This window comes from Notolepis coatsorum, assembly GCF_963971535.1.
Source record: "Notolepis coatsorum genome assembly, chromosome: 2".
Taxonomy (NCBI): domain Eukaryota; kingdom Metazoa; phylum Chordata; class Actinopteri; order Aulopiformes; family Paralepididae; genus Notolepis; species Notolepis coatsorum.
Window position 1 is genome coordinate 74,956,683 of NC_140166.1, and position 16,211 is coordinate 74,972,893.

Here is a 16,211-nt window from a genome sequence, read left to right on the forward strand (position 1 = left end):
TCTCTAGCACTGTCTCTCACTAATAGCCTAGTTTCTTTCCTCTCATTTATCACTTTTCTTTTTAGGATTTAAGATTTTCCTAAATCTCATGTTTTAAGGAATTTTAAGCACTCAGTAAACATTTTACACACAGGAAGTAATGTCTTTGCATATTCCTCTGAGACATAGGCTACATAGGCATTTCACCAGAGTGCAGGAGCAGCCATTTGTGCCATCATTGGAACAATTGAGGGTTATGTTATGTGCCTTGCTCAAGGATGCTTTAACAGGAATTGACATAATGCTGGAATCTAACCTGTGGCCTTCCGGTTACAGGACATTCTCTCCGACCAGCAGGCCACGCTACTGCCCTCTTAAGCTGGCCTTGTTAAAGAGATGTTGCATAACATTACATCCCCCCACTGTCTTCACAGCCATTCACACATTCTTCAATAAGCCAGTTTGTGGCATTTCTCATTGGTTTTGATAAATGCTGGTTTGACTTTGTTTGCTTTGTTTTACTACATGCCACGCCAGGCCTCTCCGTGTCTGCACCGCCCTGCTCTGTCCCACCCTGTCCACACAGGGGAACTAACAGAGCCACAGAAAGGGAAAGGTTTCATTCCAACAAACTATGATCCATTTAGGAAAATAATATTGCTCTAGCCATCGAGCTGCACAGGGAATGGAATCCTCAACACTGGTAGTGTTGGTGCCACATTCTACCCATTGAGCTATAACGTCACGGTGACCAATTGCAGCCACTCTTATTGTCTGGGACCAAATACGGCCACGCCCCACTCCCAGCAAAAAGTGGGAATCTCTAGAATGGGTTTGGGGCGGCGCTGTATACGGAAGTAGCTCTCAAGGTGACGATTAGACAACACTTTTTTGTTGTCAGTAGATGGCAGCATTGGTTTAAAATTAAAGGCTGAAAATGTTGAGAACTACAACACTGCATTTCCCAAGAGCGTTAGCACAGGTCGCAGGTCACTGGGATGGGTCTATATTCTCCGACGTGATCTGAACAGCGTTAAACTATTACTGCAACCTCGGTATAGCGACCGCGAATGGCCAACTAATTATCTTAACAAAAGTGCGCTGGTAGCATTACATATGTTGTCTAAAGGGGGACATATGGTACAATTTAAGATTCTAATGATAATCGGCATATAAAGGACAAGATAAAGCGTCGTTAATTTGTAAGAAACCTCAATGAAAACGGCGCAGGGTGCTATTGTTATGAAAATGTGATAGAATCCTATAAAAATGTGGACGCACTTGGCCTACGTTCCGTTACACGACCCCTAAAAACACAAGGCGTTAGACTAGGGCTGGGCGATATGACGATATTATATAAATATCGGGTACAGTTCATTAACGATACACTTTTTTAACGTATCGTGGATATCGTGATGTTTTGCCCAAGAGGATTGTGTCGCATCAATCTGGTCCACCCCGTTCAAACTTTTGAACAACGCCGCTCCCACACACACACTACTGCATCAAAGTTAGTAATTATGATTAACAAAGGCATTCGTTTTGTGGCATTAACGTTATATAGTTACACGTTATATAGTTACACATCAGCGTATTTACCCATACATAGCAACGTCCGATGACGACATAGATAGCAAGCGTTACTGTTCATATCTCAGCCCGTGTCAAGTTGTGCGTGCCCATTCTGCGGTCTGTTAATAAAGTTTTCAATCAGACAGATGTATGGAAAGGCTTTTATTATAACATTTGTTGCAGTAAAATCATTATGCCTCGTTGTCATGCTGCGGTGCGCTAGTAATCACTCGTCGGCCGCGGTGAGCTGATGTTGTTGTCGTTGAGCTGAGCTCTCGTTAAAATCAATGGAGGGCATTCAGGAATGTAAAAAAAGAATAGCGCTTGCCGATTGGTGCTAAGAACAGCAGGGCGGGTACAAGCGGTGTGACGTAATTGGCAGACTCGACTGTCAATCAAAATTATTCTGTTGCCGGCTGAATGATTGAATGAATGAAAACGTTATTAACGATTGCAGAATGGGTACAATACAGTACAGCTCAATACAACAACAGTGGTCTGGAGGATGAAGACCAGAAAAAGACTTTAGGCTTTTTTACATAAGGGTCCTCCATTTTCAATTCATCAAAACATTTAGAGACATACAAATATACAGTAGTTTCATAAAAATGCTAAAATCCTATTGATTGATTGATTTAAAACTTTATTAACATATTGCAGAATGGGTACAGTACAGCTCAATACATACAATTGTTAAGGGGATGCAGACCAGAGAAAGACTTTCATCTTGTTTACATCAGGGTCCCCCATTTTCAATTAATCATATTACATATCTAAATCATATAATATCTCATTGCTAAATATATGCAATATATAATCTAATAATCCAATAATCTAAATCTAATATATAATATAAAAATGCTAAATGCATGGGTATTTTATTTTGTCTTTAATGTTAGCTTGCAAACTCAAATACTGTCTTGGTAAGCCTCATAATGAATTGTTTGGGGAAAAAAAGAAAAACATCGTGATGTGTATCGTGTATCGCCGAAAGGTCAGAAAATATCGTGATATCATATTTAGGCCATATCGCCCAGCCCTACGTTAGACCCCTATAAACACAAGGCGTTGAGACCCCTATAAACACAAGGCGTTAGACCGGGCAGTAGGTGTTACAGACCCACTCTATGCATTAGATAGATACTTTATTGCCATTTCAACACATGGTTGATTGGGATTTGTCTCTGTGCAATGCTCATTTCAGCATAAAACAGTGGGAAAAAAAACATACAAGAATACATACAATGCAATCCCTGAAGTAGAAGTAGTATTTCACAACATTTCTCTAAAAATGCAACAGTGCTACAGTGCATACAAGAGCTCAGTGCACCATTTAAAGTGCATAATATATTTACCTTAAAGTGCTTGTCGGCTAGTGCTATCCCTTATAGTACAAAGTGCCTGTGCATTATGACTTGAGTTCAGGTGACGGACAACCTTGGGATATGTACTATTCTTAAAACGAGATCTCCTACACCACTCGAGTCTTCTACCAGAGGGAAGGGGGTTAAAGAGTAAGCAGGGTGAGAGGGGTCACCGATCACCTTCTCCCCTTTCCGCCTGATGTGTGACAGTGTGCGGCATATATAGAGGCCACAGAAGGAAGATCACAGGCCCAGCCAATGATTTTTGACACAAGGCGTTAAACCGGGCAGTAGGTATTAGAGCATGGCTCTATGCATTAAACAACACAGGTAGGGCTGGGTTCAAAATATTTAGTTTCCCCGATTCTAAATAGATTTGAATAATCCGATATATGGGTTCATGAAATCCCAGATCTTTCTTATACGCTATATTGTATTGACTGCTGTAGTGTGTTGGCCATGTTAAATAAAAGGTACATTAAGGTAACTACTTTGTGATCAATTCTTAATGTAAACATTCATATTTTAATAATGCACCATGGTTAGAGGGTTCCTTGTACAATTTACAGCTGCATTCGTTCTCTGGGAAACTCTTTCATAGCCAAGAAAAATTATTGCAACTGAAATGTAACCAAATTGATATTGAATCTGAAATAGAATCGAAACCTTGCTAATGGGGAAATCAGTGGCAATACCCAGCCCCAAACACCGGACCACACACTTTCATATCACTCGATATGTTAGCTATTATCAGGTATATATCCTACTTGTTTATGATATACCTCTCCAGAGGCAAGGTGTCGAATTATTCCAAATACATAATGGAGCATGTCTAGAATGTATGACCTACGGTCCCTGTTTTGCAGTATATCTTGTCTGATTGACAGCTGCTCAACAAATCATGTTAAACCCAGATTCTGCTCAAACAAGGGACTAAACACGTTTCGCAATTATGCCACATCAATGTGGAACGCTCTGGCCCCTACCCAAAGCTGTAAAGGAATGTGAATCCCTACCCACATTCAAAACCGCTCTAAAAGAGCACCTACGGGAGGCTGCAATTCGAAACTGGCCACCGTAAATGTCCAAACCCCCCCACCCTCTCCTAATAGACAGTCTCCTCCCCACCGTATATATTCTCTCCCCACCGTGAATATTTCTCTCCCACCCACCCACCCCCTCCTAATGTACAGTCTCCTCCCCATCATATGTACATATACTCTCTGTCAGGATCTATGGGTAACAGTACTGTATATTTGCATATCATATGTCACAAATGTAACAGTACTATATACCTGTATGGCATGTATGTCCCTATGCCATAAATGTCATGATGTCATGTATGTTGTGCATGTCATAAATGTCACTATGAATTGAAAATGGGGGACCCTGATGTAAACAAGACAAACGTCTTTCTCTGGTCTGCAGCCCCTTAACAATTGTGTGTATTGAGCCGTATTGTATTGTACCCATTCTGCAATCTGTTAAATAAAGTTCTCATTCATTCATTATTCACTCATTGCCAGCATAAGGCTTACTACCAACATCATCATCATCTACTACTAACTAATATTCTCATTATCTGGGGACCCAGAAGAAACAGGCCTAGGTCTCTCTGACCTGTTTGGGGGGCTGATCTATAGAACACAGGGCCTAGGCGATAGTAAGCTTGTGTCTGTCGGAGAGATAAACTGATAAGATATGACATTGATGACTTGTCACCAGCTGGAGACACAAGACCAGCAACCTGCTCAACTAGTTTGAACCGAGGCAGGAATGTAGCCCTACACTTCCCTGCGAATATCTCAACGTAGTCACTACTTTACAAACCTAAACATTTATAAAATAATAAAGCTCGAATATGTTACATATTAAAAGGTAACGTAAACGTAACGAAGAAAAGGGGCTTTGGGGGTAAAACCCCACTCAAGTTGGTTAATAAGAGGATGAACAGCTATATGGTTGGCGCATCACCTCTCTCTAGGCTGCTGCTGTTGTTGTTGTTTCACATGTCGCTGTGTTTAGGAAAATAAACCAAACATTTGTTTACGAAATACGAATTTTGTTATGGATAACAAAACCATAATAACCATCCAAACTATTATTACAGCAACATGATCAACTTACAGTACTCGTGCTTAGATAAGCAGTTTCGGCTGCGTACCTCTCTCTCTCTCTCTCACCAGGGGCTGAGATAGAACATGGACTCCGACGCTTGTTTTTTCGGGACCCGAAGTTGCAATAATCCGGTAACCCTGAACGGTTTCGAAGGCGTAATGTGGATGTGTCTGGTCTCAGTGGAAAGTGGACATCTCCCCAGTAATGTCAAGTTTAGTTTAACTCCAAAAACCTGTTGCTGACAGCAGCACTGTCACATATACAACATGGCTGACTACTGGTATTGAGCTCAGGCGCTGTAGCGTTTGACCGCACACTCTTGGGGCGGCAGAGAGTGGCAGGAGAGAGAGAGAGAGAGAGAGAGGGGGGGGGGTGACCTAATTATATTTAAATAATACAACTATTAAAAACTAATGAAAGTTCAATTTGCAAACCCTCAGCCAAAAGGCCACCACCTGATAGATTAAGAAATGCAGCCAGTCAGTGAGTGTGTTAGGACATCATTTATAATAAGGTGTCTCTTTATGTATGTCCCTATGCCATAATGTAATGTATGTTGTGTATGTCATAATAAATGTCACTATGAATTGAAAATGGGGAACCCTGATGTAAACAAGACAAACGTCTTTCTCTGGTCTGCCACCCCTTAACAATTGTGTGTATTGAGCCGTACTGTACCCATTCTGCAATCTGTTAAATAAAGTGTTCATTCATTCATTCTCTCCCTCTCTCTCTCTCTTCATACAACAATGAGAAATGTAAAAGCGTGCTTTACTGATCATGAGTCCAGAAATCGTTATAGCCTATATAACCTTATTTTAATCTTACATCTGCCTGTGGCGTTATTAGCATAATATAGACTACACATAAAAGAAGAGACCCCCGAAACTGAAAACACAAATACACTATAGATATAGAAAGACTCAAAGGCAATGTAACACAAAAAAAGTTACTCATCATTGAACTGTAAGATTTATTTTATTTTGAAAGTCAACATTCTCAAAGTTTAAAAAGTTGAGCTTGATATTCAGGGGGAAATACAATAGAAATACTTTAACGTACAAGAATATTAGGTTTATATTTAGATTTGGTTTTGTATGTACAAATCATTTCTATTTTTCTAATTCTAACTAAGACTCTGGTAAGTGGAGCTTCCTGCTTCTGTGCAATAGAATGAGCTGTCCAGTAAAAAAAATATATACATAACAAATTAATTAATTAATTAACATTCTGTTATGTTGATAGGCTACTTCTGGCACTGCTCCAATGTTAGCTATTATCAGGTATATCCTACTTGTTTATGATATACCTCTCCAGAGGCGAGGTGTCGAATTATTCCAAATACATATGGAGCATGTCTAGAATGTATGACCTAAGGTCCCTGTTTTGCAGTATATCTTGTCTGATTGACAGCTGCACATATCTTGCCATTTCCTTCTTTGGACAGGTGATGTACAACCTTTAACTGGAGAGACCTGTGTCTGATAGGCTACACATTGAAGAGTGTCCTCCAGCAATTCTGTGTCTAGGCCATCAAATGATCGGAGCTTGAGTATGGAGGGATGGGTAATATGGACATGCCAGCACCATACTAACAACAGGACTGCTCTTTGTTTTATGTTCTTTTTGGAGGATGGTCCAGGAGGACACTGACATGTTAGTGTAACGGGGAAGCCTGTGGGTATGTCCACAGTCACGGAAACAGGTGTGTTGACGAGTGACTGTGGCAGTGCGGGCTGGTAAATTAAACTCACTTCCCCATAACAGGGTTAACAGACGCATAGGTACGGTAGTTAGGAGTGAATTCACTTCTTAGTGCAGCGGCCTGTGTCGTCACCCGCGGACGCGGGAGCCCCCTGTTCGACTCCCCCTCGGGACATTAACACTTTAATCGCCGGGAACGCTGTAACTCGTCTTTCCCCGCCATGCTCATTCTGCCGAAGACGCCGTAACACGTCTTTGATATCAATATTTCAAAAATCTGTGATCGAAATCATATTTCTCCTCCGGGGACCTTAGATATACTGATGAGCTCCACTCAACTGTCTAACGGTTCAAGAGCGCCATCTGGTGGCCGATCGGCAGATCGGCCAACAGGAAGTGACGCGCCAAACAGGAAGTGCTCATCCATATTTCGTCCGGGCACTCGCAATCGTTAGCCGGACTCCATCTCGACACACTGGATAATCAATCGCTCGCCCTAACTCAATAAACAACGTTATTTGGACGTATATAGTATTATACAACCTGGAAATGGTTCATCTAGATCAGTGGTGCCCAACCAGTCGATCGCGATCGACAGGTAGATCGCGGGCTGATTTCAAGTAGATCTTGATTAATAAAATTTGATTATAAAAAAACAAAACAATTTTTTTTTTTTTGCTAAATCAACTCTTCCTCTCCTTGTTAACTACAACAAGCAATGCTGTTTGTTATTTAAGATGAGGTCGGACTCGGCACTGACAGATTTGTGTTCATTATGCTGCTTTTATAAAGCCTCAAATGACGGCTTACAATATACAATTTTGGCTGGTAGCTCTCGGGCTAGGTGGTAAATAAAAAAGTAGATCTTGGTTCAAAAAAGGTTGGGCACCCCTGATCTAGATCAACATCCCATAATAGCAAAATGTCTACTCCAAGCTGATCGCCCAACGCTGCGAGGAAGGTACGGCGAGTTTCAACGTTATTTTCTAACGTCTTCTATACTAACTGATCTGATGATCATATGACCCACCCTAGATGAATGATATAACGTTGCCCACGGAATTATAAACGACCCCCCGCCCATCCGGTCAACATCAGATGATACATAGTAACGACTCTAGAAGTACCTCCAGTTGAAATTTTTTATCTGGCACCGATCGCTATCAAACTGTATTTCATCATCAATATAATGCATTTGGGGCTATAAATCAAGTTCTGGAGAAAGCTGCAGAAAACGATAAAAACATACTTATACTTTAGACCGTATTTTAGTATGAATATGTGAATGAAAAAGTATAACGTTGCTACACCCTGAACAATACATATAGGACATTGAATAAGCCATAATAATGTCAATTTAGCAATACAATTTAAAAAGTTATAGCCCTGCAAAGAAGGGGAACTTCTCCATAGACAAATAGAGCTGGCTAGGGATGGTAAATTATGAATTTAACCATGGCGATCAAAGTGTTAACATTTAACATCAAACACAACGCAGACCAATATGATCCGTCACATTGACATCTCTTCAACCTCCTGCCATCAGGCAGGCGATACAGGAGTCTGAAAGCCAGAACTATGAGACTGACAAACAGTTTCTACCCACAGGCCATCAGGCTTGTGAATGCCAGCTCCCCCACCTATAGCCCCCCCCCCCCACACACACACACCTTCTTGAAACTGATCCCCCCACCCGCTTTTGTGCCAGGCAGACACTCTGACCTGACTGCTGCTGTGACCCACTGTCACCTCCATTTATATAGTAAACACTGAATCGGAACGTGCAATGTTACTCACTGTGCCTTATATTATATTTATCTATTTTTACCTTATTTTTTAGCACTTGTTAACTTGTATTTAAATATGTTTTAGTTAAGTATTGTGTGATTTTGTGTGAAGGGCGGACTAGCAAAGTAAGATTTTCATTGTATGGCAAACTGCCTGTTTACCTGTGCACAACTGTAAACAATCTTGAATCTTGAATCTACATCATCGACCAGGTGTCTTCAGATTCAGATTCAGATAGTTTTATTTGCCATATGCAACAAGTACAATGGAATTCTTACTCTCCATTTGCTCCACAGCATCAAGGAATAAAAAAGCAACAATTTACTGAATAAAAAAGCAGGTATTTATATACAATAAACAAACTGTCTTGCGCCATGGGGTCCCCATGGAAAATTGGGCCAATAGCCCTGCAACAATGAGAGAATTATGTAAGAGTGACTGATCTGCCCCCCCCCCCCCCAATATATATATATATTTTTATTGAGATTTTAAATGTTGTTTGTTAACAACAACATTAAAGAAAAGAAAAATACATTGAAAAAAGATACCAAAAAATCCAATTCAAAAAATAAATGTGCAGCTGTATCCAGCAGAGGGCCACAGCTTGCTTCTCTGTGATAGACCACAACAATTCGAAATTCATAAAACATAAAACAAATATCACCCTATACTCCTCAATTGTCTCAGTTTTTCATGTTTAAGATGCTGCATCATCACTTCTCTGTGGATGAGGAGATTTCCAGGGAGAGTTTAGTAGTTCCAGAGAGATTCTCATTGTTTTCCCCTACCAAAAAGATCATAGGATCGCGGACGACTCAGCCCTGCTGGTCTCTGACAAGAACAAGTTACAGGTTGAACAAACCCTCAGCTCAGAACTCGGCAGAATCTGCATCTGGGTCGCTGATAACAAACTATCATTACACCTGGGTAAAACAGAGTCCATTCTCTTCGGATCAAATAACAAACTCAGTAAGGTCAACGGCTTCTCAGTTACAGTGGGTGACAATATTGTCACAAGGAAAGATGAAATTACATACCTGGGTTCCATCCTAGAGGCAAATCTTTCCCGTGACAAGATGGCATCCAATGTAATCAAAAAAGTCAACCAACGAACAAGATTCTTGTACCGGATCTCCTCTCTGGTAAACAAGAATACCCTGAAGACTCTAACAGGAGCACTCATTCAAGGGTACTACGACTATGCTTGCACCTCATGGTACCAAAGCACCTCAAAGGCACTAAAAACAAGATTACAAACATCACAAAACAAACTGGTCAGACTACTGCTTGACCTTACTCCTAGAACCCACCTCACCCCTGCCCACTTTGACAACCTAGGATGGCTTAGAGTAGACGACAGAGTACAGCAACTTGCAATGGGCCTGGACTACAAGATACACTACACCACTAAGGTACCCATGTACATGTCAAAATACTTCCCAAAGGTCAGTGATTACCACGACCACAACACCAGAGGGAGCTCGACAAATCATGTTAAACCCAGATTCAGCTAAAACAAGGGACTAAACGTTTCGCAATTATGCCACATCAATGTGGAACACCCTACCCACAGCTGTAAAGGAATGTGAAGTACACCCACTTTCAAAACCACTCTCAAGGAGCACATACAGGAGACTGCAATTCGAAACTGGCCCCTGTAAATGTCCAAACCCAACCCCCTCCAATGTACAGTGAATGTCCTCCTAACCCAATAATACACGAGACCCTCTTCTTGGGACCAAGTAAGGTTTCGTCAATAATCCAATGTACAGTTACCCCCCCCCCCCATCCCCCTCCCCACCCACCCAACCTCCTCCAATGTACAGTTTCTTCGTCAAATGTATATACTCTCTTTTTTAGACTATTTTTCTATCACAATCTGGTATGTCATAAATGTATAGATGTAGCAGTACTGTCTATCTGTATGTCATGTACCGGTATGTCTATAATAATATGTTATGATGAAATGAAAATGGGGGACCCTGATGTAAACAAGACGAAAGTCTTTCTCTGGTCTGCATCCCCTTAACAATTGTGTATATTGAGCTGTACTGTATTGTACCCATTCTGCAATCTGTTAATAAAGTTTTCAATCAACCAATCAATCAATCAGTCCAGAATGCTTTACGACAGATGAGATTTTCCACCTCTTCCACACGGTTTCCGACACATCATCACAGTGTCGTTTGCTTACATCGGTTTCCTTCCGTTGTGAAGTGCTGTTAGCCTGGTGGCTAAAATGTTCAACAAAAAGCCAAGAAGAAACTTTCGGCAGAGAAAGGGAGAATCCAGCGATGACGACAAGGAAGAAGAGCATAAAAACGGAGACAGGAGTGGAAATAACAACAAGTCCGCGGTTAGCAGCAGCCCCAACAACAAGCCGTCCAAGTTGCCCCAAGGCCGCGGCATCTCCTGCAGCTCCAAGCGGGAGGCAACTCCTCCGAACTCGGATAGCAGCGATGCAGAGGACGCGGTGGAGGAGAGAGGACCGTGGGGCCAGAGCAAAAACAAAGACGTGCAGAGGAAGAAAGAGAACGCAGTGCTCAGCTTTTCTGACGAGAAAGAAGGTAACTTAGGCTAACCTGAGGGCTGGCTGGGTTGGTTTGATGGCAACATAATCCTTGATTGAGTGAAAACTTTATTAACAGATTGCAGAATGGGTACAGTACAGCTCAATACATACAATTGTTAAGGGGATGCAGTCTGCAGACCAGAGAAAGACTTTCGTTTTGTTTACATCAGGGTCCCCCATTTTCAATTCATCATAACATATATGACACACACGACATACAGATAGACAGTACTGCTACATCTATACATTTATGACGTACCAGATTTGCAAATACAGTACTGTTTGTGATACAAAAAGAGTCCAGAAAAGAGAGTACAGTTTGACGTAGAAACTGTACATTGGAGGAGGTTGGGTAGGTACAGTATACTCGACGACGACGTACAGTCGGGTCCATAAATATTTGGACATTGACAGTCACACACACAATTGTCACAACCCTGGGTCTGTACACCACCACAATGGCCTTGAAATGAAACAATCACGATGCAGACTTTCAGCTTCAATTTGAGGGTGATTTACATCCACTGTGTAGGAATGACAACAAACTAAACAATCATAAATCAAACCGTCACTTTAGTTTTAATACTTGGTTGCAAGGATGGTATGAGACCTCCTTGCAGTCGATGACAGCCTGAATTCTGGAACCCATGGACATCACCAGACACTGGGTTTCGTCCCTGGTGATGCTCTGCTCAGCCTCTGCCAGGCCTCTACTGCAACTTGACCTTTCCTGCTTGTTCTTGGGGCATTTCCCTTCAGTTTTGTTGTCTTCAGCAAGTGGAATGCATGCTCAATTTGATTCAGGTCAGGTGATCGACTTGGCCATTGCATAACATTCCACTTCTTTGCTTTAAAAAATGTATGCTTCAGCGGTCATTGTCCATCTGCACTGTGAATACAATATTGCCTGGAATACTTCAGAATTCATCCTGCTGCTTTTGTCAGCAGTCACAACATCAATAAGGCAGCCATACATGCCCATGCCATAATAACACCATCACCACCATGCTTCACTGATTAGGTGGTATGCGTTTGATCATGACTCGAGCAGTTCCTTTCTTTCTCCACACTCTTCACTCTTCTTCCCATCATTCTGGTACAATTTGATCTTTGGCTCATCTGTCCATAGGATGTTGTTCCAGAACTGTACAGTTTTTCTTTTCCTTTTTGATATAGACCTAGCCCCTTTCGTGACTGCGGTTTGCAAGCCTGGGGCTTTTGTGACCACAGTCACTTGTTTATGTGACGCCACCACTTTAGAAAATACCAACCAAGCGTGATCGGGGGGCTCGGGGTGTGTCAAAAATATATCAGATATGAATTTCAAAGATACCCAGTGTACAATATGGGTTTAACACAGCTTTACAGTGGGGTCTGGAAGCTCGGAGTTGCTAATAAACAGTTTAAAACATTGTTAGGAAAAAAAGGTGGTACTCACAGTCACAACGAACTCTGGCAAGATGGCGTCTTCTTCTTCTGCAACTTTTTTTGTCGCATGCCTGGTGCGTCCAGCAATCACTGCGCTCCCTATCCCCAGAAAAAAGTTGCAGAAGAAGAAGACGCCATCTTGCCAGAGTTCGTTGTGAGTACCACTTTTTTTCCTAACAATGTTTTACACTGTTTATTAGCAACTCCGAGCTTCCAGACCCCACCGTAAAGCTGTGTTAAACCCATATTGTACGCTGGGTATCTTTGAAATTCATATCTGATATATTTTTGACACACCCCGAGCCCCCCGATCACGCTTGGTTGGTATTTTCTAAAGTGGTGGCGTCACATAAACAAGTGACTGCGGTCACAAAAGCCCCAGGCTTGCAAACCGCAGTCACGAAAGGGGCTAATATAGACCTAGATCTCGCTGTGAACCCTCTGTATTCACTCTGGTGAAGTCTTCTCTTGATTGTTGACTTTGACACAGATACACCTACCTCCCGGAGTGTTCTTCTTGATCTGGCCAACTGTTGTGAAGCGGTTTTTCTTCACCAGGGAAATAATTCTTGAAATAATGCTGAGCTCACACAGTGCATTCTTTCTTTTTAAGAATGTACCAAACAGTTGATTTGGCGGCGGCCACATCTAATGTTTTTGCTCTCTCTCTGATGAGTTTGTTTAGATTGTTCTGCCTAATGATGGCATGCTTCACTGATAGTGACAGCTCTTTGGACCTCACCTCATATTGAGAGTTGACAGCAACAGATTCCAAATGCAAATGAACTCTAGACCTTTTATCTGCTCCTTACGAATGAAATAATGAGGGAATAACACACGCACCTGGCCATTGAGCAGCCAATTGTCCAATTAGGCCTACTTTTGGTCGCTTAAAACGGAGGAGGCCCATAACGAAATTGTTGTAATTCCTGCCGTTCACCTGATTTGGATGTAAATGCCCTCAAATGAAAGCTGAACGTCTTGCACTTAAAGCACATCTTGATTGTTTAATTTCAAATCCATTGTGGTGGTGTACAGAGCCAAAATTGTGTTGATGTCCAAATATTTATGGACCTGACTGTATACTAATGTACAAAATATGCCAGATCAAAGACGACATTATTCAGTAAATAATATTGGAATATTATTAACACATGCATATAAACGCACACTCTGTGAACACGTTTTAAAAGTGGCAACGTAAAGGGGCTTGAGCCTCTTCTGGACCGTCACTATCCGTGAGGCCCATGACTGAGCGAATTAAATCCCAGTATGCCTGTTGAAATGCTTTGCTTTCCCTGTTGCCAACAGTTGAGGGGCCAGCATTCAAGCTGAAGAAGTGTGGCGATAAGGCCGTGATGTTCCAAGCACGCAGGAAGGAAGACCCACCTGACAAGGATACCCACACCACTGGTGGGCACACACACACACAGCTGATTATGTTATAAGATGTGTACAACTGGGGCGGCTAGGTGGTGTAGTGGGCAAGACGCTCGCCACCAATGCAGGAGACGCTGGGTTCGAGCCCAGCTCTCCGCATTGCTATCAGCTTGGCTGGTCGTTCATACTAACACAATTGGCAGTGTTAGGGGTGGGAAAGCTGATGGGTGGGGATCGGACGTTGTGGACAGCGACTCCTACTGGTTGGTTGGTGCGCCTGCGCAGCAGAATCAGGAAGCGACGGGGGCGGCGTGTGCCTCCCACGCAGACCCCCGCCGCTGAGAGATCGCGCTGTGCAGGTGAAAAGATGCGACGGCTGCCTCCTCGAGTACCGGAGGGGACACGTGATGTAAAGGCCTCTGCATGCTACAGAAACTTCAGAGCAACTGCAACACAACATCGGCGCGATTTCAGCGCGGTTGTTTTAGAGGGTCTTGTAGACTGTGTTGCTTGGACGTTGTGTACATGTCCCCCAAATCTAACCTAAACAACCGTTGCGTTGATATTGCGTAGCAGTGATTGGTTGGTTAGCGAATGGGGGCGGGGCTGTCATAGAATAATATTAGTCCCGCAGAGAATAACATCCTCCATTGTTGTTGCCAGCGTTGATGCTAAATAATTAGCGTCACATAGCTCGCCTTTTTCTGAAAACCCAAGCACATATTGTTCCATAGCATACGCCTTCAGTTGATCATGACAAATCCTCTCTTACCTTGACGATTAAAAAGCCTCCATAATTTAGTAAATAAAGCTGTAGCCAGCCAGCTAGCATTGGGTCTATTCAAAATGCTATCCACATTAGCTACATAGCTAACCAAGTAAATACAATGCCAATGGTATCCGTCCTGAGGTAACGTTAAATACAACGTTTGCTAGTGGAAATGACTGGACACACACAGGGACAAGTTAAACATCAATCAATTAATTTATTCCAATAGGTAGTTTGAGCTGCATGTGAGCCGAGGTCCTCTCCATTGGAAACTAATGATGTTACGGTAACGTTAGCTCGAAAAGCACAGAAAGTTAAGCTGCTAGCAACAGACACTATAACACTTCCGGTCGGGGGTTTTCAAAATAAAAGAGCGACGTCTAAAATCACCGGAAATACGTTTATTTTGTACATTATCTAACGTTAACACGAACCTAAACTAACTTTAGTTAAACTAACTTTGCGCGTCGATGTTGCAGAAGCATAAAGGCAGAGTGTCTAAAACACTGTTGCTTTGTCGATGTTGTGTTGCAGTTGCTTTGAAGTTTCTGTAGCATGCAGAGGCCTTAAGGCTTCGTCCACATTGCAGCCGGCTTGTGGGAGGCATGGCCTAACAACGTTCGAGACAGGGGAGGGTAGAATTGGACAATACGAAATTGGGATGGGAGAAAAATAGAAAATGGGAGAAAATCGTACACACGTGTCAGCTAGGGCTGGCTGCGACTGCTCGAATGGTTCGGAATTTGTTTGGTATATTCGCATTTGGAGCTCAACTCAGGATTTGGATTATTCTTTTTTTAAATTTGTATTATTGTTATTATTACTGTGTGTAGATCATTTGGCTAAATTAGTGTACTGTTTGTTCATTATGAGCCACCATACTTGTGTTGAAGTCCAACACTTTAAATCTCTCATAATGTCCTGTGAAAATAATTCCCTCTTATTTTGATTTGATTACCAAGTAGAACTAAATGTACATCCAGTTGTCCACTAAATGATCTCACTTCCTGATTATTGAACATGTTTTTGTGAGAGCGAACATTCAGAACTTCGTTCAACACCAATGCATATCCAAACCCCAAAAAATGGCAATGTCGGAGCACAGACACACACACACACACACACACGACTGCTTATATAACAGGTTAAAAAAAAAAACATGTTTTATTTTGTACTGTATGTTTATACAGACACACATGCACACACGATTCTCTTATGTTGTAAGATGTGTATACATACACACCTTGATGCAAATACACAACTCATGTTGTAAGATGTGTCAACACACACACACACCCACACAGGCATTCACACACACCCATGGTCTCTTCATGTTGTCTCTCAGCAGCTGATTCTCCCAGAAAAAGTCCAGATCACCAGGCTTCCCCTGATGCACACCAACAGGAGGAGGATGATGATGATGATGAAGAGGACGACGTGTCAACCCTCTCCAGCTCACCCTCTTCCCCTGCCTCTGACGCCTCCACTCCCAAAGCAGGTGTGTGTGTGTGTCTGTCATTACATGGAGATGCAACAG

At 42.2% G+C, this 16,211-nt stretch overlaps 2 protein-coding genes across 3 annotated transcripts in view; one reads left to right on the top strand and one right to left on the bottom strand.

Moving 5' to 3' along the window:
- The window catches only part of itsn2b (intersectin 2b), a 138,484-nt gene extending 133,204 nt beyond the window's left edge, over positions 1–5,280 (bottom strand). The window contains exon 1 of the mRNA XM_084308229.1: positions 5,043–5,280. The gene's annotated coding sequence lies outside the window, so the exon portion shown is untranslated. The remainder of the gene's footprint in view (positions 1–5,042) is intronic.
- Positions 5,281–10,730: 5,450 nt separating this feature from the next.
- Positions 10,731–16,211, top strand: part of gcfc2 (GC-rich sequence DNA-binding factor 2) — a 39,984-nt gene continuing 34,503 nt past the window's right edge. The window contains exons 1-3 of one of the 2 annotated variants that reach the window (XM_084338046.1): positions 10,731–11,092; positions 13,837–13,938; positions 16,020–16,172. In XM_084338046.1, coding sequence (XP_084194172.1) covers positions 10,765–11,092; positions 13,837–13,938; positions 16,020–16,172 — 583 coding nt within the window. In that variant the 5' untranslated portion in view covers positions 10,731–10,764. The remainder of the gene's footprint in view (positions 11,093–13,836; positions 13,939–16,019; positions 16,173–16,211) is intronic. The other variant, XM_084338047.1, reaches the window with a different exon arrangement.